At 35.3% G+C, this 26,337-nt stretch overlaps 1 protein-coding gene across 10 annotated transcripts; it reads left to right on the top strand.

Moving 5' to 3' along the window:
- The first annotated feature begins 205 nt into the window (after positions 1-205).
- LOC106066292 (dolichol kinase-like) lies at positions 206-26,263 on the top strand. Of its 10 annotated transcripts, none has more exons than XM_056011354.1 (14): positions 227-264; positions 7,125-7,221; positions 10,110-10,220; positions 10,341-10,428; positions 11,519-11,604; positions 13,057-13,191; positions 13,297-13,454; positions 13,562-13,609; positions 13,805-13,990; positions 21,058-21,297; positions 21,578-21,737; positions 22,457-22,561; positions 24,219-24,296; positions 24,542-26,263. In XM_056011354.1, exons 3-14 carry the CDS (start codon positions 10,112-10,114, stop codon positions 24,673-24,675), a joined length of 1,527 nt encoding a protein of 508 aa, XP_055867329.1. In that variant the 5' UTR covers positions 227-264; positions 7,125-7,221; positions 10,110-10,111; the 3' UTR covers positions 24,676-26,263. The 10 variants fall into 10 exon arrangements, with proteins under 10 accessions (XP_055867347.1, XP_055867329.1, XP_055867355.1 ...); XM_056011363.1 differs by lacking the exon at positions 227-264 and adding an exon at positions 359-394; XM_056011331.1 differs by lacking the exon at positions 227-264 and adding an exon at positions 457-589.
- The last annotated feature ends 74 nt before the right edge of the window (positions 26,264-26,337 follow it).

The following is a 26,337-nucleotide window of genomic DNA, read 5'->3' on the forward strand; positions in this document are numbered from 1 at the left end:
CAACAGGATATTGATTGAAATAATTTTGCTTTTTATTTCCCTAACAATAAAAAACAAATATTTAACATAACGTTTAGATCTAGAAGATCTAGATATAAATGATAATGATTTAAAAAATATAAACGTAGTACTTTTAACAACAAAATAAATAGAAATTATATCTGACCAAACTGGCAATTTCAAAACCTTTTTTTTAGAACTATACTATTTATAGAATTTATTTTCTATGTTCATTAACAATACACGTGATATCTAGGTCCTAAGGTCTATAGATCTATATATTAATCTTACTTATAAAAATACTATCTAGATTCTAGATCTAGATTAGAATCTAGAGTGTCATTAATTTATATGCTTACTTTTAGCTTTTTTTTTAAGTAATAAAAATTACGAGGTAAATGTGCTTATATTATGACGTCACATTTAGATTTTCTGCTTACTATACAAAACAATATTTAGTGTGTTAGATCTTTTAAAAAGAAAATTAGATTTTATCTAATACATATACACATACAAATAACTGATGTAAACAAACTTTGAACCCATACCTACATGATAGATCTAGATCTCTATATCTAAATAATCTGCTGTAATGAAGATCTATAGTCTATAATATATAATAATAGATCTAGATTCTAGAAGACTACCTCTCACAGTCTCAACTCTAAACCCTCCGCTATAGATCAGTATGAGTAGATGATCTACTATCTAGAATCTAGATCTAGTTTACTTAGTCGTCTTAGTAGTTAAGTCTAGTAGTAGTAGTACGTAGTAGTACTAGTAGTAGTACTACCTAAGGCGGCCTAGGCTACTAGTTAGTTACTAGTACTGTTTAGTAGTTACTAGATCTAGTAATAAACTTTCAAAAGTTACATTAAATTAAAAAATTATTTAAATTACAGTAATCAGCACGAGCAGAGACAGACTTAGTTTTAGAAAGTGAGAAATAGAAATGGAATAGATTCTAGATGAGATCTAAGACTAAATAGATCTAGTTGACATAGATCTAAATAATTGCAGGAACAGAAACTTGGCTACATCCTGTAATTTATTTCTCAGAACTTTTAAACAATTTTCAATTGTGATTATCATCTCCGATTATGACATTTTTAGAAAAGATAGGACAGATAATCATCCAGGACCTTTTTTAGCAATAAACAAAACACACTAATAGCAGAAGAAATTACTTTACCTAACTCAAAAAATATAGTATCAACATTTTGTAAAATTAACATCACCTCAACATCCCTATTATTAACTATAATAGGCAGTATCTACAGACCATCAAATTGTATATATTATATAGTTTAGAGTATATACAAGAACTAAGCAATCAGTTAACTAGATCTAGTATACTTAAAGGAAAAAAATAATGCAGTTTTTTAGATTATTGGTGACTTCAACCTACCTGATATAAATTGGAAAACACTTTAGACCAACACCAAAACCTTAAGGACATAAGACATAATGAATTATTCATAGAAACTTCACACAACTTAGGTTTAGATCAAATTATAAAAAAAAAACTAGATTAAACAACACATTAGATCTCTTCTTAACCAACAGACCTGGATTAGTGGTAGACTATGATATCTGACCATGATATCGTTAACATACACAGATTAAAGCAGTAACCAATACATAACCCAAAAGACAAATATTAATGTGGAACAAATGCAACCTCACACAACTACACCGAGCTGCATTTCAACAAATATTCTTATCAGAAAAAGACATTAACTAACCAGTTGATGACCTCTGAAATTTCATTAAAAGCTATCTTAAAAACATTATAGATAATCATATACCAACTACATACTCATCCAACAAAACAAATCAATACTGGTTTAATAATGAATTAAAGAAACATAACATAAGGAAAATCTATATAGAAAATTTAAAGAAATTAAATTAAGGCAGAAAGAGTTTATAAAAAGTATATTAAAATTAAACACCTAACCCAAAAAGTAATTAGACAGCTGCAGAGTGAATACATAAACAATGTAATATCTAAGGATAACAATAAAAACCTATGGTCATACATTAAGTATAAGAAAATGGAAACAACAGGAGTAGCACCATTAAAAGGTGAAGATATATTAACACATAATAATAATGAAACTAAAGCTAACATCCTAAATAAATACTTTCATCAGCATCCTCAGACCTAAGAGACAAAGACAGTTACTTAATTTGAACCAAGTCGACAACATAGAAGATATAGAAGTACAAGAAAAGGTGATCTAAAAACTATTAGCAAACATTAAACTGAATAAAGCATATGGGCCTGGTGGTATATTCCAACTAGATTAAGACTAAGACTGCTTTATTGATCCTTACGGAAATTTGTTGTGATTACAAGGACTCGTTTCTCATATAAAGACAACACAACAGAAAAATACACATAAATACAACAGACAACATAAAGAGTTCATTCAGCGACTACACACAGGTATCTTGGTGCATTTCATGTTCCCTGATCAATGAGTGGCGGTGATAGAGTCTGACAGAGTGAGGTACGAACGAGTTTTTGTACCGCTCCGTTCTTGTTTTGATTGACAGCAGTCGCCCACTTCGCGACGACCTGGCGTAGTTCTGATGGAGCGGGTGGCCGTTGTCTTCCAAGATTTTTTCGATTTTTCTTAGGCACGTTTGTTCAAAAAGTTCCTTTAAATGTGGTAATGTTGTGAGTGTAATTTTTGATGCTTTTTTAATGATGTTTTCTAGACGTTGCAACAGTTTAGATGAGGCGTTGCCTTGCCAACAACTTATTCCGTATGTTAGCAGATTTTGTACAGTCGCGCCGTAAAATGTCTCAAGGATCTTCTTATTTAATTTAAAACTGTTGAGTTTGTATAGAAAAAAGAGTCGCTGGGCTGTTTTCTTTGTCAGAGTTCCAAGGTGGTCTTCCCATGAAAGCTTGTTGTTGATGATAATGCCTAGATATTTATATGCCTTTACTTGTTCTATAGATGTAGTGTTTTTTTGCAGTTCACGTATAGTTTGTTTTTTCTTTCTAAAATCTATTATAAGTTCTTTAGTTTTTGTTACATTCAGTTCTAGAAAGTTGTCGGTGCACCAGTTTGTAAACTCTTCTATCGAGCTTCGATACTGAGTTTCGTCTCCTGAAATAAGACCGACTATGGCAGTATCATCAGCGAATTTAATGAGTTTAACTGAGTCATAGATGCTTCTTATGTCATTAGTGTAAAGAGTGTATAGCACAGGAGAAAGTACACAACCTTGTGGAGCACCCGTACATAGTACTCGAGTTGACGATTTGGTGTTGTTGACTTTAACATACTGGGGCCGTTGGGTTAAAAAGTTTAGAACCCATGCTTGCAAGTAAGGGCTTACATTTAAGTTACTCAGTTTGTTTATCATTAGATGTGGCTGTATGGTATTGAAAGCCGAGGAGAAATCTACGAAGAGGACTCGTGCATATGTTTTGGGTATATCGAGATGCTTATAAAGCTGGTCCAAAAGCAATAGAATGGCATCCTCAGTTCCTCTAGCTGCTTTGTATGCAAATTGGTGAGGGTCTAGGCTGTTATTGACTTTTGCTACAAGTTGTTTAAGGATATATTTTTCAAAACATTTCATAACAATAGGTGTTAGTGCTACTGGGCGGAAATCATTTAAGCAATCTATTTTTGGTTTCTTAGGCACTGGTATGATTTCTGAAGTTTTCCAGATGTTTGGAATTACGCACGTTTGCAATGACTGGTTAAAGATATGACAGAAGATAGAAGAAATTTGCTCCGCACATAGCTTGATCAGCTTGCCACTAATTTTGTCTGGTCCACAAGCTTTTGTTACGTCTACTCTTTTAAATAACAATGTCACTTCATCCTCCGTTACAAAATTGACGTAGGGTTCTTGTTTTCCTTTGGACAGAGTGTTGAAAAGTTCTTTGTGTAGATCAACAAAATCTTCTTTGTCAAAACGAGAATAAAAATAATTTAGTTCGTTGGCGAATTTCTCATCATCAGCCACTAAAATTTGTTTTCGTTTTGAGGCGCAGCCTGTTATTTTCTTTAATCCCTCCCAGCATTGTTTTGAGTTGTTCTTTGCAAAGAAATTCTCAATTTTTTCTTTGTATGTTTTTTTCCCTTCAATTATTGCTTTTCTCAGTTTATTTTTAGCATTTATAAACTCTTCGTTGCTAGCCTTATACTTTGTTTTCTTTTCAGTAATAAGGTGTTTGATTTTTTTGGTCATCCAGGGCTTATTGTTTCCATAGACTTGTATTGTTTTTGTTGGAATTGTTAACTCCTCGCAGAATGATAGATATGAGGTAACAGTTTCTGTTAGTTCGTTTATGTCTGGACAGTTCTCAATAAAGATTTCCCAGTTAGTTTTCTCAACGCATCCTCGTAGTTTTTCTACAGCCTCTTCAGACCACATCTTGACTGTTTTTATAACTCTCTTTGTAGTTTTAAGAGTAGGTTTGTAATTTGGTATAAGATGGAGTAATACATGGTCAGATTCTCCAAGTGGGAACAAACTTTTACATTTGTAAGCCTGCTTAATGTTTACGTAGCATTTGTCGAGCGTTCTGCCCTGCCTTGTGGGGAGGGAGACATACTGGCAATAGTTTGACAGAGTGTTGTCAATATTTAGGTTGTTGAAATCTCCAGTTACGATACAAACAGAGTCCGGGTGTTTTGATTGTACATTGTGTAACACATCAAAAATTATTTCCGACGCAGTCGCTGTGTCAGCCGTCGGTGGTATGTACACAACAACAACACACACCTGGGTGAATTCTCTAGGCAAGTAGTAGGGCCTATGTGTGACACACATAAGTTCAATGTTAGGGTCACAAATTTTATTCCTGATGTTCACATTATTGGCGTTGCAGTATTCCTTGTTTATATAGATTGCGAGTCCTCCTCCTTTTGACTTTCCACTATTAATTGTTCTGTCTGCTCTATAAACGTAAAATTTATCGAGATCAACAGAAGAGTCGGGTATCGTATCATTGAGCCAGGTTTCAGTGAAACACATTAAGGAACACTCTCTAAATTGATACAAATGTTCACAGCAACCTGTTAATTCTTCCATCTTATTTTGTAAAGACCTAACATTGCCTGTTACGATGGGTGGAAGGAAGCCTCTTTGTCCTCTTCTTCTACACTTAACTCGTATTCCTCCTCTACGTCCTCTCTTCTTACGTTTTGTACTAGGGATTTGTTCGGTTAAAGCCTTGGGCTTAGGCTCGTTATTAGGTTCCAAGATGGCGGGTGTGTTGTCCATACTGTCAAGCGTCTTACCACAAAACTCCACTGAAATACACGTTTCCACACAAATTAAAATCCATACCAACATTAGAATCCAAAAGACACAGTGCACATCTATTGAAACATTGAGTAGTAACAAATGACATGAAATATTAACAGAAAAAAAAAATTAGAAAAAAAGAGTCCGGTATAATCAGGTCGCCTGCTGTGCAGCGCCCCGGAAGTAATAATACTCAAAGAACTAAACAACAAGCTAGCACCAGTGTTCAAAATACTTTTTTTGGGTATCTCTTAACCAGGGCAGAGTACCAAGGGACTGGAAAGAAGCTAACGTCACTCCCCTATTTAAAAAAGAAGAAAAATATGACCTAGGAAACTACCAACCAGTATCACTGGTAACCAGCATCACATCTGAAATCCTAGAACACATAATATGTAGCAGCATCATAAACCTCTTAGACAAACATAATGTCCTTACTCCATACTTCTTCTTCTTCTTAAACTGCCAGGTAGAGTTGAGCCTTCGGCTCTTGGAACTCTAGGCCAGCAAAAGTGAACAAGAGCTCCCTCTCACCAGCCTGTATGAAAACAGGCAAGTGGCCGCGTATAGATCTACTAAGACCCCCGCCATTTTTCTTTTCAATACCAGGCTAACTGTGTAGGACACGCCATTTATTATGTGACGGCCCCTTGAGGAACATCGCCTGGATTGTGACAAGGTTGTGGGAGCTTTTTTACAACTCCACGCAGTTCAATGAGGATGCTCTCTCACCCCCATGGGAGTCTTGTTTTGCTATCCTTTAGCCTAATCGTTTCCTCCTACGATCGTTTCCACCCGGGTGCCACTATGAGGCAGGGTAGCATGCCTGGGCCTTACTCCATACAAACATGGCTTTAGGAAATATAGATCATGTGAAACAACTAATAGGACTAATTCAAAAGGTTTAGATAATAGTGAGCAAATAGATGCTGTCTTATTAGATTTTTCCAAGGCTTTTTGACAAAGTTCAAGTTTGCTTAAAAAATTAAAATATTTTGGCGTTGATGATCCATTGCATCAGTGGATTAAGGATTTTCTGATAGGGAGAAAACAAAATGTAATAATAAATGGCTGTAAATCAACACCAATAATAGTAAACTCAGGTGTACCTCAAGGAACAGTCTTAGGTCCACTACTATTTTTAATTTACATAAATGATTTACCAAATTGCATTAGTTCAGGAACAAAAGTCAGATTATTTGCAGAGGATTGTATAATATATAGAACAATAAAAACAACACAAGATACAGAAATTTTACAAAGAGAATTAGATGAATTACAGAAATGGTAATCAAATTGTCTTTCCACCCAAAAAAATGTCAGTTTAGTTATTAAAGAGTAACAAAAAAACTAAAACAAATAAATACTACTTATCTTATATATGTTAAACCAGTAACACAGATTTAAAAGGCAAAATACCTAGGTGTTACAATAAATGAAAAACCATCATGGAATCCCCATATTCATGAAACTATTAAAAATCAAAACAAAGCATCAGGGTTTATTAAAAGGATATTCTGCAAATCAAATAAGAACATAAAACTAAAATGTTATTTAACCTTGGTTAGGCCAATAATACAATAAGCATCCTCTGTTTGGGACCCCTTAAGAAAACAATAAGAAACTGGAACAGCCTTTACTAAAATCACTAAAATTTGACACCCTTCAGGATAAAAGACTTAAAAGTAATGTAAAGTAAAAAGTAAATTATACATAAAACACTAAACCATAATCTTCAAATACATAAACAAAGTCTAATAAATACTCAGAAAGACACAAAGATAAAGGCACATTCCACCATTTGTGAGGAAAAAGTTGTACAAATGCTCCTTCTTTCCTAGGGCTATTAGAGCATGGAATGGGTTGCCTGAGTTAGCCAGGAAAACCAATGACAGAATTTAAGTTGTTGACTAATTGACCTAGGAACACGCATTGGAGGTAATCATCTTCTTTTTTGAAGTTATGTCTGTATTTCATAAGATAAGAAGATAAGAGAAATAAAAAAAAATAGAATCTATATCATATCTACATAAATTTGACAGTAGTTGTCTAGATTTATTATTAGATATTATAATAATAGCTCTATTAATTGAATATTCTAAAAAATCTTTTTTTAAATTTATAGAATAGATGATATAATGATATAGATCTAGTCATACTATTCATAGAATCTTAAATATAGAAACAATTCAGTACAGAAGGCTAAAAAGTAAACTACCAATAGATCTAGAATACATTAAAGACTAGATATCTAAATCTTTACTTAACATACTTACATAATTTACCAATACAAAAAAACACAACCTAATATAATACTCAGTAACTCATAAAGACACAAAGATAAAGGCACATTTCTTATTTATACACTACAAGTTCTCCCTCTTCCCCAGTGCCATTAGAGCCTCAATCAGCTCACGTCAATAAAACATTCCTCAAAATCTCAACAGCTAATTTTTGTTGTGTATTTAAGGAATACAATAAGATAGTCCCTACATTTAAAAAATTAATGTGATTGATAATTTTTGAAAAAAATTAAAATAAAAAAAAAAAGTAAAAAACAAACAAGCCCTGAAAATCTGGTCATGATATTTTAAAAATCACAAGAACTTGCCTAGGAATAATAAAAAATGTTTACACTTTTTAAATATATTTTTAAAATCAAAATCATCTTGATAGTTTTTTAAGGTATTGTTTTTTTCCCAGGACAGCTGCTTATACCATGGCAACCATTGGCTTTCTTCCTTTAAAATGATTTTTTTTAATGTTGTAATCTTTATCAGTATAACTTCATATATATACAAATAAAAAAAATAGTTTTCATTGTGCAACCCCTTTAAGATTATAACAGAAACATTTCTTTTAGTAGCATTTCCTAAAATTGTCCCCCAATAACATGAAAAAATCCATTTTGTATTGTGGTTCCATACTTCTGAAATTGTGTTATACAAAACTTGAACTCTTAACAAAAAAATATTTTAATATCCATGACTATAATTTGCAAAACTTTATCATCATGTTATATGAAAATATTGAATGCACAAGTTGGAGTTTTTTTTTATATATTGAATAAAGCTTTCAAACAAAAACATTTAGACAACAAATTGCATTCAAATTAGAAACTAGATAGCTCTATATCTATAAGATTTATTGCCCCAAAAGTTGTTGTTTTGTTGTCAACAGGCTTTTGTCTTACTTCAGTGATGGCCAACCTAAATCTGCCTGCGGGCCATATTAATTTTCGACACTCTTGTTGTAGGCCACATCAACAAAAAAGATAAAAAAAGAAGAAATTAACAATAAAGCACTTTTATTAGAAACCAATGGATCTAGTACATACTCTAATTATGGGATGTTATAAGTTTATTCGAAACCAACTTCTCAATATCCTGCTTCATAAATGAGACACCAAGTCAGGGCACTGAATCTAGATATTTGTCTGTGAGACGATTATGTAACTTTAATTTCACCCCTTTCCAACTGCTAAATTAAGAGTTCGTTTGAAGGCACTTATGTCAGCATACTCATGTGAATTCAACTTTTTCCCTGTAGTTTGATTTTGAGTTCATTTAGATGTGATATGATGTAATTTTAAATTGCCAAATCCTTCAAATATGGGTTGCTAAGTTAAGGCACTTGCTTTATTTCTCCAGTCATAAAAATTTCAATTTCATATCTTTTAAAAATAAGGTTTTAGTACCTTTCCTTTGCTTAACCAGTGCATTTCATTGTGAAATAGAACATCTTCATATTAGGGCTCTATTTCTGTCAGAAAATCTTTGAAAGTTTTGTGGTTCAATCCTTGTAATTTAACTTTTTTTCTTACTAGAACAAAGAAAAAATAATATGAATGTTAGAATAGCATAGAATGAACTCCATGGAAGAAAGAATGAGTGTACTTCTTTAACATAGGGACATCATTTTTTCAAACCTTTTTTTGTGATTTTCTACATTTTGGTTCAATATTTCAGCGGGCCAGATAGCAACATGGCACAGGCTGATCTGGCCCACTGGCAATATTTTGGGCATCACTGTCATACTTGAAAAAAGTATGGTATGCATTCTGATGAAAATCAATATAATTTTTAGCTTTTTTTTTTTTTGCTTTATCAAGATCCAGGTCTCTGGTTCTAACAGTATTCTAGGCATCCTGATCTCAGAACTCTTGCAATTGAATAGGAAAATAGATTGGCTAGAAAAACTATCATAACCCCTGTGGAGACGTGGAAAGGTTGTCTAAACCCCTTTCCTAAATCCACTTTGCCTTTCCACACAAAGCCATTTACCTGATGGCAACATGGTCTTTGGTGGTGCATCGTATGAGTATGTAGTTCTCTCTTATGCTAAATTACAAGCCAGTGAAAATAAAGGATACTTAAAGGACTCATTTTATCTTAATGGTTGTGATTAAATAAGTTTCCTGTGGATGAATGCTCTTCAGACATGTTGAAGTTAATTATTCATTGCTGATCACCCAGGAGATATGCCCCAACTATTTACTGGGCACTCTAAGTCAGCTTTAAAACAATTGGTATTGAGTTGGTGTCTACAAACAGGCTTTATAAGATCTAAATCTAGCACACAAAAAGGCATGACCTTTGCAGCTTCCTAATCCTAATGTTTAGATAGACCAACTAAATCAATATAGACGAAGAGTTCTGATGTGCTAGATATAAAGAAAGGGGTGATGTTATTGGGCTTAAAGATTTTATTTATTTTTTTGTTTATTTACTGTACAAAATTATATTAACTTTTTCATGTTTTCCATGTTGAAGTATTATCAATATTTTTCTTATGAAAATGTAACTTTTTCTTTAAAAAAAAATCAGTCATGGATTCACAGAAATGGTCCTCCCATATAGTGATGTCATTGACTATCTACGTGACCATTAAATATTTATCACATGGAGGGATTAATGCACTTCAGTTTGCAACTTCAGGTATTTTAATTGAGAATTGAATTAATTTACATTAATATTTATGTTAATTTATAATATTCAATAATAAACTCAATTTCAACTATAACTATTTTTAAGCAAGTTTTTGTTTTTATCTTCAAGGCGTTCTCTTACTGGAAGGTTTACTTCTGTGGTTATTCACCTGCAGATGTTTACATTGTTCAGCAGATTTGCATCATATTGGTTATAGGTTAGTAGAACAGTAGAAAGAATTATTTTTTTTGGAAATGCTTCTACCATATGCAAAACAAAATAATAAATGATTTAGTTATTCTCTGGAAATGGACTCAACCATATTTATTACTTATCTGCTATAATAAACATATTGTGTTAGACACAGATACATGTGGGAAGTGTGGACATTAGTTGGGGAAAAGTAAAGGCGGTTGGTTTTTGTGCTGGCCACATGACACCCTCGTTAACCGTAGACCATGGAAACAGATGACCTTTACATCATCTTCCCTATAGACCACAAGGTCTGAAAGGGGAACTTTACTTCTTTTTATTGGATAGTAGTAAAAAAAATGGTGGCCATTTTTTAAAATTCAATTTATGTTTTTTTTTTGCCTGGCGGCAGTGATGGTGGCAGGCAGGGTTTGAACCTGAGGCCATTATTACCATCCAACAATAATTCAGAGGACATACCACATGACCGGGCAGCCATTTAGAAGCTATTTATAGATCTAGTTATTTATATTTGACCTTTTGTAGTATGACTGATTAGCATGGAATGGGTTGCCTGAGGTAGCCAGGAAAACAAGTGACTTGGCAGAATTTAGGTCATTGGTTAATATTCATGATTGAAGGCATGATGCGTAGGAAGTAATCATCTTTTTTTTTTAAGTAATGTCTGTATTATATAAGATAAGATAAGTCATCTGTTTCTATGGCTGTTGGTTAAGGGAATCATGTAGCCTGAACAATGGCCAACTGCTTTTAATTTCTCCAATTAATTTTAGGGGCTTCCACAAAAATTGCAAAGTTTAAAAGCTTCTTTGGGAGTTGAACCTACTCCGCTCTTGAATAGAGTAGAATTACTAATATTGTCTGAAATGGGAATAATGAAGCAAAACAAACACTCTTTCTATAAATATTATTTTCACACTATAAACAATGCAGTTGCTGTTCTGGCTACTGAAAAACTAATTAATTATTAGTATTAAGGATGTTGATCAATTAGGGTATTAGGTTTTTTATGTGATACATAATTTATTGCTTGCCTTTTTGTATTTATAAATAATGTTAATTTTTTTTTCGTTTGCATTTTTTTTTTCATATAGACCAAATACATCCTCTGGTGTTTATTCAATTTTATTAGTGCCTGTAGCACTGCTTGGTAATGCTGCTTACATTAAAGATGCTCAAGGTAGATTTCCAAAACATTTGAACTTCTACAATTAGCTTACACTTTCGTCATACTTAAAAATGCAAAATTTGAATAATTTATTTTAAAAATTATCATTATTCTATGGAGCTGAAATTTAGCACATTGTTAAGCGCCTCTGCTGTGTCGAATGAAAACAAACCCAAAATGAAGGTAACACTCAAAGAACTGCAGGAATAGATAACACTGTCGAAAAACCGAACAATCAATAGAGTTTGTTGACTCTGATGTTGAACATCAAAACATGTTAAATAATCATGAAGGGAACCATGGAATGTCTTCTGCTTCTAGCTGTTTATAAAATGTTCTTTATTTCTACATTGTTATCAAAGCGTCTTGTTTATGTCGACCCATATTTTGTTCTTCCTTTTCAAAGTTAGATCACGTCATCGTCACTAAGTAAAAATCTCCCCTGTTCCCGAAACAAATAACTAATTCCTAATCGTGCCATAACAACATAAACTCAAGCTGTGTGACAACACATTTTAAAAATATTTCAGAAGTATGGTCTCATTAATTATTGAATTAATTAAAATTATTGGATAATAGTGGAGGCGTGGTAGCTGAGTGGTAAAGCTCTTGGCTTCTGAACCAGGAGTCCCTGGTTTGAATCCTGGTGAAGACAGTGATTTTCAATTTCTGGATCTTTGGGCACCTCTGAGTCCATCCAGCTCTAACCTGACATTAGTTGGGTAAAAGTAAAGGCGGTTGGTCCTTGTGCTGGCCACATGACACCCTCGTTATACGTATGCCACAGAAGACCTTTACTTCATCTGCCCTATAGACCACAATATCTGAAAGGGGAACTTTACTTTACTTCTTTGTATTGGATAGTAGTAAAAAATGGTGGCCATTTTTATATAATTCATTTTCATGTTTTTTTAAATATGTTTTGTATGTTTATTCAGATTTAAGATAATTACATCCTAGCTTAAATTCCCAGGTGAGGGTCGCAGGCAGGGTTTGAACCTGAGGCCATCATGATCATCCAACAACAGTTCAGAGCACATACCATATGACCAGGCAGCCATTTAGAAGCTATCTAGATATTTATGTTTGACCTTTTGTAGTATGGCTGATTAGCTAAGTTGTTAGAATATTGTGCTAATAATACAATTGTCATGTGTTCAATCCCCATACTAGCTGTTTTATTTCACTCTGTTTTTCAATGACAAATAAAATATCAATGTTTACTAAACTACATTATTTGAACATACATTAAGAGTGAATTTAAAGATCTTTTTTTATATTCTTGTTTTAATTAAACTTTTTTGTCAGAACATAAAGCTTTCTAGATATTTATTTTCAGAGTAAGTCTCAATCCTATAATATTATTATAACATGTTGATTTATCACTTAACCAGAGTAGAGTAAGTGTAAAGTTAATAATATTGTAATTCTAAACCAGTGATTAAGGAGTTTTTCTATTTACAGAAGATGATCGTAACATTCAAGAGATTTGGTTAAGTTTGACGTCAGTGTTCTCTGTTATTGTATGGCTTAAGTTTGAAGCTGTAAATAGAATGTTTTTTTTAATGATTTCCATGGCATTTATATTTGTTTTTCGCTGTAAGTAAAGTATACATTAACTTTATTATGTTTAATGCATTTTTAAAAGAAAAATTAATGAATATGATAAAGGTTATATTCACAGTTTTGTTTTGTTTTTTTAAGGGCTCAGTGTTTTTTATATCTTCACCTTTATTATACAGTGGAAAGGAATTACTTTAATACCAATGTTCTTACAAAAGACTTTTACTCTAGGAGAAGTATCAATTCTTTTACAGTTAGTTTCCATTTGGATCCACAGATTCTTTTGGTCATTTTTTCAGGTGAGCAGCAAAATTTCCAAAAGCTGTCATTCTCATTTAGTATGATTGTTTTTTTAGAAAATGTTTTAACACAAAAATAATCTATGCATTTCATTTCTTTTTCCCAGAATTCTTATCTTGCAGATAATATGTTTCAGCTATTTTGGTTTGATTCGGTAAGAGATGTTACTATGTACAAAATGTATGGCATTTAGAAGTTGAAAAAACAAAGGTTTATTAGAAAATATCATAGAAATGTAAATTTTATTACTCTAGTTATAGTTGTACATAAACAAATGTTTTATTGTTCTTTCAGTAACTGATATTTGGAAATGGTTATAAGTTGTAATTAGAAGCAATATTTTCCTCAGATATTTGTGATTGCCATTGTTCTGGCTACTACTTTTGTGTGTCTAAGTAAATCCTACCTTTCTCCCATCAAGTTTATGGCAACTTATATTGTCACAGCTTTACTTGCGTTGCTGCTGCTCTTTCAAATCTTCAATGAAGATCCCATCAGTTGGTTTTTCAATTTTGTATTTGGTGGCTGTGTTCAGGTATGACAGTAGAAGATAGTCTTGATATTTTTTTCTTTTTCATATATACATCATATATTCATTAGTACCATACATCATATGTAATGATCACATATTCATTAGTACTATACATCACATATTCATTAGTACCATACATCATATATTCATTAGTACCATACATCACATATTCATTAGTACCACCGTCCCCAGACATGACGTTAAACTGCGCTCCTCTTTCCTTAGCACTTTTGGAGCTCAAAAGTGCCCTACTTCTTTCTATTATTGTGTCTGCCTCCTCTTTTCCTCAGTCTGCCTTCATTGATCATCACTCTGTTCCTTATCTCTAAATATCTCACTACGTCCTAGACCAGTCTGTTTGCCGTGGACTGCGACGGGTAAGGGGGGATAAAGAGATCCTGGTGTTTGAGTGGTGGCTATCTGAGGATAAACCACCACAACAAAATACTTTGGCTCCAAGTTCCCCTAGACCTGAGGCCCAGATGGCCCACTCTGGGTCAATCGGCTGGTCATGCCAAGCTACCAGCATAGGTCTTCGACCTATGCTGGAGGGCGGTGGCTGTAGGGTCAATCAGGGAGCTGCTGTATTGGACACATGTCCGATGCAGCAGCTGACTGAGTATAGCACCTGTGTAGCCCTGGCGGGCTCATTCTGGACTTCCGAATGGCCCGTCCCCTTGTTGGACTCGATGGCGGGTGGGGAGCACAGGTGCCGAATTAACAAGAATATATATGGACAAAAAAACCCCCAATAAACTACTTGCCCCAGATTTAAGTCTGGGCAAGAGACGCCGTATTGAGGCAAAAAAAGAGGAGGCCACAAAAAGCTGTACTACCTGGCCATCATTTTTGGTGGTCAGGTGCACAGAGAAGGGGAAAAGTCTGACAAAGCTGAGCCCTTTCCTTATCTATAAGGGACTCAAGTCAGTAGTGGGAGAGCCCAAGAGTGTGTCTAAGCTACACAAATCAATGGAACTTCTTGTAGAAGTAGATGGCAAGACACACTCTGATGGGCTTTTAAGATGCAGAAGACTCTGTGATCTCCAAGTGGAAGTCATGCCACACAAGAGTCTGAACACCAGCAGAGGTGTAATCAGCTCTAGGGACCTACTGGAATGTTCCGAGAAGGAAATAGTGGAGGGCATTGAAGGAGTCACGCATGCCTGGCGCATTACCAGGCGCAGGGATGGTGAGGAGGTCAAAACCGCCACTATTATCCTCACATTCGGAACTAGGACACCGCCAGAGTATGTGAAGGCAGGATACCTACGAGTTCCATTGAGGCCCTACATACCTAACCCCATGAGGTGCTTCAAGTGCCAGGGTTATGGACACGGCGCGGCAGTCTGCAAGAGGAACACTGTGTGTGCCAGATGTGCTGGAGAGGGTCATGAGGACAAGGGCTGCACAGCCCAGTTCAAATGCCCAAACTGTCAAGCTGGCCACTCAGCCTACTCCAAGGACTGCCCTGTGTGGAAACAGGAGGTTGCCATGCAGGAGTACAAGGCAAGAAATGGATGTACCTTCAGCCAGGCGAAATCGGCTGTACTGGCCCTACCCAAGGGCCAATTCGGCTTGACAAAGACCTACGCCCAGGCTGTTGCTAAGATAGGAAGATCCATAGCCACACAGACGGACACATTGACCCCACCACCCCCTCCTCCTCCTCCAACTCAGAAGAAAACACCACCAAAGAACACACCTCTCTCTGAAGAAACAAGAAAGCCCTGTTGTCATGCTAAAGAACAGGTTCTCTGTGCTCAATGATGAGAGCATGGAGACTGAGCAGCATGTCAAAACCAATAGTCCGGGAGAATCCGGAGACATCATGTCTGACACAGGTTCTCCTCAGAGAACCCAGCCAGACACCCCAACCTCTACCAAATTAGAGGTTGACCAACTCCCTAAGGGGAGAAATCAAAGCGGAGAGGATGCCCGAGGTGAGAGAGGAGGAAATAACCTCCGCTCTAACCAGTGGGATCTCCCCTCTCCAGAGAGAAAGACTTCCCCCAAAAGGGGGTTGTCCTCCTCTCCATCCAAACCCAAGAATAAAAATACCAAGGTCACTGGAATAAAGGGAAACCCCTCCGGGGGCCTCCCAAGGCCAAATAGCTCCAAATAGGTCATCTAGAATAAGCCATGGATTCCAGAATTGTACAGTGGAACTGTAGAGGCCTCAAGGCCAATTACGAGGAAATGCAGCTACTGATGGACTCTAAGACTCCTGTAGCTGTCTGCTTACAGGAAACATTTCTGAAAGATTGCATCAGCTTCCGAAGCTACCGTGCTTACAGCAAGAATGTTGAGGATGCAGAGAGAGCATCAGGTGGAGTCTGTATCCTTGTGAAGGATAGCATCCCCCATGAGAGGGTAGAACTACAGACCACACTACAGGCCGTAGCAGCTAGGATAACCCTTCACAAGGTTATCACTTGCTGCAGCCTGTATCTACCACCAGGCGCTCCATTAAACCCAACAGACATGGAGGACCTATAGAAACAACTCCCCCGGCCTTATTTAATCCTTGGGGATTTCAATGCCCATAACACCATGTGGGGATCCAACAATACCGACACAAGAGGTCGTATGCTGGAGGATATCTTCCTCCAACATGATTTATGCATACTTAATGATGCATCACCGACCTACTTGCACCCAGGAACTGGATCACTCACATGCATTGACCTCACCGTATGCGTCCCCGGACTTCTGGACGATTTTAAATGGTCACTTAGCAATGATCTATGGGGAAATGATCACTTCCCAATCATCATTACTAACAATCTCCCTTCATTGGGATGACCTCAGCGGTGGAAACTGAATAAGGCCGATTGGGAACAATTCCAAAAAAGATGCTCCGAGGATATCACAGAAAATATCCTCCATGAACAGAACCCAGCTGATACCTTTGCTAGCAAGCTACTAAGTATAGCCAGGAAAGTTGTACCCCTAACCTCTGCTAATCCAAAACGGCCTAGCAAACCATGGTTTGATACAGCTTGCAAAAGTGCTATTGGCGATAGGAAAAAACGACTGGCTGCATTTATAAAGAATCCTTCCCAGGAAAACCTAAAGCTATTCAGGATAGCTAGAGCAAAGGCTAGACAAACCATACGGTCAGCCAAAAGGAATTCCTGGAGAAGTTTTGTCGGCAGTCTGGATGCCAAAACTTCTGCTAGAGCGGTTTGGAAGGCAGTAAGGCGAATCAAAGGGAAAGAATCAAATGCAATAGGGCATTTGAAAAACCAAGGATGAACTGTCACGTCCCCCAGAGAAATAGCTGACTGCCTTGCATCCTCAATAGCAGAAAAATCATCCACTGCACACTACACGCCAGAGTTCCAAAAAGTCAAAACCAGGGAGGAAAGACACCCCATTGATTTCAGGTCAGAGAACAATGAAGACTACAACAAACCATTCTCGCTTGAGGAACTGAGGGAATCGCTGGACAAGTCACATGACACAGCGCCTGGAGAAGACGAAATCCATTACCAGTTCCTCAAGCACCTTCCCGAACCCTCATTGGCAGTCCTGCAAACAGGCGCTTTCCCAAACAGCTGGAGGAAAGCCACAGTTATACCGATACCTAAACCGGGAAGAGACGGCTCTGACCCAGCTAACTATCGACCAATAGCACTAACAAGCTGCATCTGCAAAACCATGGAAAGAATGATTAACAGTAGGCTGGTCTGGTACCTGGAAAGGAATAAAGTGATCTCAAACTACCAGTGCGAATTCCGGCAGGGGCAGACAACAACTGACCACCTGGTAAGGCTGGAAGCTTATATTAGAAATGCATTACTCAGAAGAGAACATCTAGTAGCTGTATTCTTCGATATAGAAAAGGCCTATGACACAACCTGGAAACATGGCATTCTACGTGACCTGGCGCTTATGGGGCTTAAGGGACACCTCCCCCGTTTTGTGGAGGAATTCCTGAAAGATTGAAAATTTCAGGTTCGAGTGGGCAACTCCGCTTCTGACACTCATGACCAGGAAATGGGTGTACCCCAGGGCAGCATCCTGTCAGTCACCCTGTTCAACATTAAAATAAATAGCATCATAAATGCGCTGTCCCCTGGCATAGAGTGCTCTTTGTATGTTGATGACTTTGTCATTTTTACTTATGGGAAAAACATGAACACCTTAGAAAGAAAATTACAGTTATGTTTAAACAAAATTCAGGGTTGGGCAAACTATAATGGTTTCAAATTTTCAGACTCCAAAACAGTTAGTATGCATTTTTGTAATCTAAGGGGACTCCACCCAGACCCTGAACTATTTATACACAAAAAGAAGATCCCTGTCGTGAAAACTACCTTAGATTCCAAATTTAATTTTCTCCCCCACATTAAGGAACTTAAGAAGAAATGCCAAAAGTCATAAAACATACTAAGAGTACTCAGCCATACGGACTGGGGAGCTGACAGAGATACCTTGCTGCTGCTTTATCGGAGTCTAATTCAATCCAAGCTAGACTACGGATCCATAATATATGGAGCAGCAAGGAAGTCGTACCTAAAAATACTGGAACCAATACAAAATGCTGCCCTGCGTCTCTGTCTCGGCGCGTTTCGTACATCACCTATCCCAAGTCTCCATGTGGAGGCTGGAGAACTCCCCATGGATATAAGAATGAAAAAGCTTGCAATGCAGTATATAGTCAAGCTAAAATCCAACCCCACGAACCCTGCTTTCGACTCCATATTTAACCCCACAGAGGTAGAATTATACAATCGAAGGCCTAACGTCATACAGCCGTTGGGCCTTCGAATGAGAGAACCCATCCAAAATTTAACCCCACCCATTGACCAAATCTCTAAAATAGAAACCCCTCAGAATCCTCCTTAATTTCAAAAAAGAAAATACAGACCCAAGCATACTACAAGTCCACTTTAGGGAACTGCAGGAGAGCTACGGAGATTGTGGCACCATCTACACAGACAGATCCAAAATGGATGGAAAGGTTGCGTGTGCCTGCTCCTTTCGGAACAAAACAATCTCCCGTAGACTCCCCGATGGCTGCTCCATCTTTACGGCCGAATTGCACGCAATATTGCTTGCACTTATGGCCGTTATTGCATCAGAAAGGAGGAAATTTATAATCTGCTCCGACTCCAAATCTGCATTGCAAGCTTTGGGGCGGATGAAGACTGACATCCCATTGGTACATAAGAGCCTGAAGCTGTTGGACCAAACAACAGCCGACCGTAGGGATGTCACCTTCATCTGGGTCCCCTCCCATGTTGGCATTGAGGGAAATGAAGCCGCAGGCAGAGAAGCTAAGAGAGCCCTAAATCATGCGGTTTCAGGAACCCAAATTCCCTACTCAGACCTGAGACAAAGTATTGCCTCTGCCACCTATCGAGAGTGGCAGAACCAATGGGAGACTGAGACTCACAGTAAACTCAGGCAGATTGTGGCGGATGTCAGGTGGCGGCCCACATCTAAGGGTCTGACAAGGCGTGGTAGCACGACCATGTCCAGACTTAGGATTGGCCACACCTACATCACGCACTCTTTTGTACTGAAGAGAGAGGAGCCCCCACTTTGTGAGTACTGTGACTCTCGCCTCACCGTGGAACATATCCTCGTTGATTGCCCCAGATACCAGGATGTCAGGGCGAAATATTTTAGAGCCACTAATTTAAAAACACTATTTGATAATGTCGACCCTGGGAAGGTACTGGGCTTTATCCGGGAAGTGGGGCTATCTACGAAGATCTGATTTATGAATTTGTGAACATGCACTATTTACATTAGATTTTTACCAAATATTTAAATTTTTACTACCTTCACTATTTTAACTGTGAATAGACCTTGATTTTAATGATATGACTGTATAGAATCTGGCCCTTTTTGTTTAGAGAGAGAGTAGTCCTTAAGGGACTGCAGGCACGACATGGCCTAAATTGTGCCGATGTGCCTCAAATCAAAAATCAAATCAAATCATTAGTACCATACATCATATATTTGAGCATTATTTTTTTTTAGTTTGATTGAATAAGGTTGGACTATTATTTTGTATTATCTCCCTTGATTTTAAGTTTGCTATTTTATGTGGTTAATGAGAGATCATGATATTGGTCAATAAGTGGTACTTTATAAAAGTAAAGCAAAGAAATTAATATATTTTTAGTGGTTATTGATACTTAGTCATTCGTTTACAGCTTGAAACAGCTAGTACAACTGTTTTACATGTTTTGGATGTTCTTTTTGATTTGAAGATAATTGCATCTTAGCCCAAATTTCCCAGAAATGGAAGCAGGCGGCATTCAAACCTGGGAACATTGAGACCATGGAATGACAGTCCAGGGCGCATGTCACATGATTAGGCTACCCCAATGTAGGCATATTAAATTCTTATGTAGAACTTGGAATATAAACAATCTTCTTTTAAAACAAAACCAAATATAACTTTTATTAATACATTTACACAGATTCAATATGAAAGTAGATATATGTAGAAACACAAATGAAATGATAATTTAAACAAGATATAACTCACTAAAAATACACATCTTTTCTCCCATGTCTCTTGCTGGTCCCCTATTCTTCAACTTTCACAGCAGTATTTATAAACACACCAAATTGTGGTTTCGGGAGAAACTCTTCAGCATACTCAACCAAAACATTTACTTAACATTCCTCATGTTTACATCACACACCTACACTCCATAACATTGGTTTTAATATTTCTCTTATCTTACATAATACAGACTTTGTTTTTGTATTTGGAGATTATGGTTCAGTGTTTTATGTATAATTGCTGCTTTACTTTTGAGTCTTCTGTCCTGAAGGCTTTCTAAATTTAGTGATTCTACTAAAGGTGTTACTTCAGTCATCTGTGAATATTCGTTTGCTATGAATCTCACTGCTCTATTTTCTGTCTGTTCCAGTTTTTTAATGTTTTCTTGATTTTAGGGGTCCCAACCAGAGGATGCATATTCTATTATTGGCTTTAAAGTGAAATTTACATTTTATTGATGTACAATTTTTAGTCTTGTACATCTCTTAGGGCTAGATAAGTGAAACTGATATTTGAAAGTAAAATGTCTTTCTTATTTCAGATATTTCTTATGTCCTCCTGGGCGATTCTTTTCACACTGACCATTGTTTGGACAGCCTTTTATAGTTTGACAGAAGCTAACAATCCCAGCAGCTCTAAGATAAAAGATATTGACAAATTCAGTGTCAGAAAAGTGTTTCATATACTTATATTGCTTGTTTACATTCCTGGACTTTTGATGCACATTCAGTTGCTATTGATAGCATCTGTTGTTACATTTGGAGTGTTTGTTATACTAGAGGTAGAAATTATGAACCTGTAACATTTTAAAATTTTACATAAATTACTTTACTTTGTTTAAAATAACTAGCTATCTCTATAAATAATTTTTGATTTAATTACTAAATCATTAAATGGCATAATTGACTACAGTAACTAATGGCAGAAGTTAGTATAAATCTGAATATTGTAGCATTAAGTCGTGCACAATGACAATTAAGTTTGTAATATTGCATAATATTCTTAAAATTAATGTGTGTATATGTGGTGTACCTTGATTTGATTATTTTATAATATTTCAGACAACGAGAGCATTGCAAGTTCCTGTATTAGGAAACCAACTCCATGAAATCCTGAAAGTATTTGTGGATGATAGAGATCAAGGTCCCATCTTCTTGACTCACATTTATTTATTGTTAGGATTATCACTTCCTCTTTGGCTATCACCTAACCTTTATACATGTAAGTACTTATTTGATACACATAGTAGACAACTGCAGCCTAATACACATTCTCTTACAGTCACTGTGGACAATTAAAGAGGAAAAAAATTTTCCACCACAAGATTTAATTACAAGCTTGTTAACTTACAATATCACAGTACCCTCTATTTGTAAAGATTATACAAGCGAAGAATGATGTAATAAACATACTTTAGGTTGTTTGAAAATGAAAGATGTGAAAATATTGAGTTTGAGATTGTGGTAGGATAGAAGTTGCCCTATTGAAACATGGCTAGATCCAGTATGATAACATTATAATGGGGAGAGAAAAATCCTGCTGTGAACTATGTTGTGGCGTAGTGAAAGAAAATGTTTGTAATACTCAGGCTTAAATGTGGGAAGGTGCACATTTTGAAGCTTGGGAGTGTGTGTCAATTAATTCAGGAGTTTTAAGGAAATTTCCCTGAGCATACTTTGGGGATATAAAAATAGAGGGGGAAAATTCGAGGAAAATAGTTATGTTTTTATGTTAATATCTTTACAAAGTTGCATTAACATATGAAGAAACTGTGAGTGGAATATTTATTTTTATATATTGGCTGTATTGTATTCATTACAATTGTTGACTGAAAAGTCCTAAGAACCTATATATCTCATTGACAAACATAGATATATATCTCATTAGCAAAAGTAAATTTGTTTTTAAAAGCATTGTTTTTTTTTTTTATTTGTTTTTAGCTATCAGAGGTTGGAATGAAATGTTCAGTGGTGTTTTATCCCTGGGTGTTGGTGACTCTGTTGCTTGTATATTTGGAAGTAAATTTGGACAGATTTATTATCCAGGTAAGAGTTGGCAATATGTGAGTGCATTCAATTACAAATGAAATAAATGGCACATTTAGTTACTTTCTTAGCTTCAGTTTGAAAGATATTGTTTGTGGCTCAGTAAAATTTGAAATGATATATGTTTTTAATGTTTGAAAGGTTTTTAAAATTATTTTCTTATTGTTTCAACAAAACTTCTTGTTTATTTTCATTTTCTGAAATATTTACTAGGCATAGTCTCCTTGCTACCCAATCCTGGGCTAATCCCAAGCTTATTGATATCTATGTATCTGAAGACCTGTTAGCATATAGTTTTGTCACAAATAGGACATCATAAAAATGGAGAACACAAGATAGAAATTTCCAAAACTAAAAACAGTCTTAAAATAGGAATGTATTCTAATAACTTAAGAAAGGTAAAATTGCTAAACATATGAAAGTCAATTGTGGTTTCTATTTTCAATACACTCAGTTCTTTGAATAAATATATTTTGATTACATTGAATCCTTGTATTCAGAGAAACTAATGTTCCATCTCATATTAGACTTTGTGTTTGAGCTAACTTAGTTCAAGTTATCCTTGTATTACATAATTTTCAGTGTCTTGTGTTTTGAACCTGCATCACAATTAAGCATATGTCAATCATTGTAACTTAATTGAATGTGACATTTTAACATAGTATTTGACATTGCTTGGTTCAGGTTCCCTTAATCATGTATATTGAACACTGCTTGGTTCTGGTTCCCTTAATCAGCTTTGCATAGAGAATGTTAACAAGTGAAAAGTTTTGAGGCAAAGAAAAAGATGAAAACTTCCTGAAAGCAAAAAATACTCAAACTTTTATATATAGTCACCGTGACAAAGTCTTTCACACTAGGATTGACTTGACAAGTCATAACAAACTCTGTCTCAACCAAGTGGAAGAAATCAACTTTCAACAATCCAATTTCACTTTCAAGATAATATATGAACATATACAATTTGTTGTGTGAGACTAGTAACCTGGTCAACAAAATCAAGCTGTTTCTTTGGCTTATTACTGGTGAAACTGTCATGTAGTCTGTGCATAGTCTAAGTGCATTTACTGTCAACAAATGTTAAGTACCTATAAAAGCTAGGGTAATTCAAAAATATTCCAGCTTAAAAATCTCAACCTCCAGTTGCATTCAAACTTGCTAATCTTCTTCTAGTTGGCAGGGTGGCTGAGCAGTATCTACACAGGGTGGCTGAGATCAGTTTCTAAACCAGGAGTCCCGGGTTTAAATCCAGGTGAAGACTGGGATTTTTAATTTTTGGATCTTTGGGCGCCTCTGAGTTCAACTAGCTCTAATGGTTACCTGACATTAGTTGGGGAAAAGTAAAGGCGGTTGGTGGTTGTTAACTGTAGGCCACAGAAACAGATGAACTTCACATCATCTGCCCTATAGACCATAAGGTCTGAAGGGGAAACGTTTTAAAAAAATCTTCTCCTAAGACATTCCATTCTGCAGTGCATTCTTCATTGCAAACCTAATTTTGGAGATATTAATACTATTGGAAATGCCTTTAAAGTATTTTATTTATATATATATAATATATATATAAATATCTGCTATAATAGATAAATAAATAAGTAATTTATTTATCTATTATAGCAGATATTTATTAAACAACAACATTTTATTCATTTTGAAGGTAGCAAAAAAACTGTGGAAGGTACTCTGGCATCAATATTCAGTCAGATAATCTTAGTTTCTTTAGCCAGCTATCTAGGTATGTTTAAATATTGTATTTTGTATTATATTATATTAAATATAATTTCACTTGTTATTGTTTTCTATTTCTACCATGAAACATCATATTTTTTTTTTCTTGAAGTCGAATCAAGAACAATGGCTTTTTTTTGTTTTGGATTTTTTAAAAATATCTTTTTATATCTGGTTGTTTCCCTTAAACAAGATGTTCATTTTAATAAATTCACTGTTACTGTTTCAGTGTACTGTTTTCAATTGTTTCAGGGCTTGTTCAAGTGAGTTCAGCTTTGTCAGTATTAATTGGAGTTTCTCTAAGTTCTCTATTTGAGGCTTTCACAGATCAAATCGACAACTTGATGTTACCTTTAGCTCTTTATCCTTTTTTATGTTACAGTTAAAATTGATTGTGTAATGAGGTCTACTGAATCCCTTCAGTATTCTAAATAACTGCTTTTATTGATAGATGTACATAAATACTTTTTAAAAAATACTTACATTTATTATAGGAAATTTTTCCCTTTTTTTTAAAAATTGATTCCTGATCCATCAACTCATTGAATTATTGACATATTGACTCAATGTAACTTCACTTTTTAAATTGAAATAGCCATAAAAGCAGCAACAAACATACAAGTTTATATTATATTATAGGCTTTTATGGGCAAGTATAGCTATACAATTTTCTATAGTTTTTACAAATTTCTTCATCTTTTAATAACAATGAAAACACTAAGACATCAGGCTGGCTTAATTACAATGTACCGATTCCTAATTGTGTAAATACAATACTAAATAGTTTTCTCTTCCTTGTATTGTTACGTCTATGTTGTTTTTTTCTCCCCTTACATATTGCTTTTACAGCAGCCTCTGCTCCATGACCCCATTGTTAAGTTTATAAAGACTAACCCCATTGTTATGTTTATAAAGACTAACCCCATTGTTATGTTTATAAAGACTAACCCCATTGTTATGTTTATAAAGACTAATCCCATTGTTATGTTTATAAAGACTAATCCCATTGTTATGTTTATAAAGACTAACCCCATTGTTATGTTTATAAAGACTAATCCCATTGTTATGTTTATAAAGACTAACCCCATTGTTATGTTTATAAAGACTAATCCCATTGTTATGTTTATAAAGACTAACCCCATTGTTATGTTTATAAAGACTAATCCCATTGTTATGTTTATAAAGACTAATCCCATTGTTATGTTTATAAAGACTAATCCCATTGTTATGTTTATAAAGACTAATCCCATTGTTATGTTTATAAAGACTAATCCCATTGTTATGTTTATAAAGACTAATCCCATATCTTGTTACAAGCTCAAGTTGCCTTGCAATGTCAGTGTTAGTATCATCAAACTTATATTTTGTAGTTTATTCAATTCAGTGTAGCTTTTTTTCTGGATGACTATACCTTTGAATTACCTCCTGAATATTTTGACTTGTAGAAATGAACAGTATGTAGTTTCAGTAGCATGATCCATTAGCCCTGTTAACTTTAACAGGAGACCATGTTGTTTTTTTTTACTTAATTATTATGGTTTTTGTAACACTCCTATGGCTAATGTTGGCCATTGTTTCATAACCTTTGTCAGTTGGATTGCTTTCCACTTTTAGAGAAAGGACCTACATGATTGTTTGTTTTTTTTTAGATCTTGTTTTACAGTATTTTAAAGATAGTATTTAAGTCTTTAGGATTCAATATTTATTTATATATATTTATTGTCTCAAAGGCCTTTGGATGTGTGGATTGTACAAGTACTTAAGTTGTATTAGTGTGTAGGTGAGAAGCTATAAATGGCTTGTGTGACTGACAATGTATAGACTCTAGATTTAATACAAAAACATTCAAAAGCCATTGGATGATTGTGTGAGTGAGGTGTGCTTTTATAGTTATGCTACTTATTCTTGGTACTTTGTTATATAGACCATACTTTATTTCATATAAATAAACAAATGATGTTATGTACATTCAAACGCCCCAAGACTTCATTTATTATTACTAAGAAATTGTGGGTGCAGTATGGTTCAACTTAAAATATATTTATCAT

Source organism: Biomphalaria glabrata, chromosome 1 (genome assembly GCF_947242115.1).
Source record: "Biomphalaria glabrata chromosome 1, xgBioGlab47.1, whole genome shotgun sequence".
Classification (NCBI taxonomy): domain Eukaryota; kingdom Metazoa; phylum Mollusca; class Gastropoda; family Planorbidae; genus Biomphalaria; species Biomphalaria glabrata.

What these genes read in the sequence shown, in the direction of transcription:
- LOC106066292 (XM_056011372.1), top strand. Translation starts at nt 10,112, where the DNA reads ATGGATTCACAGAAATGGTCCTCCCATATAGTGATGTCATTGACTATC. An exon ending in ACTTCAGTTTGCAACTTCAG is followed by an intron (nt 10,221 to 10,340) that starts GTATTTTAATTG and finishes TTTATCTTCAAG; the next exon opens with GCGTTCTCTTACTGGAAGGT. An exon ending in TTACATTAAAGATGCTCAAG is followed by an intron (nt 11,605 to 13,056) that starts GTAGATTTCCAA and finishes TTCTATTTACAG; the next exon opens with AAGATGATCGTAACATTCAA.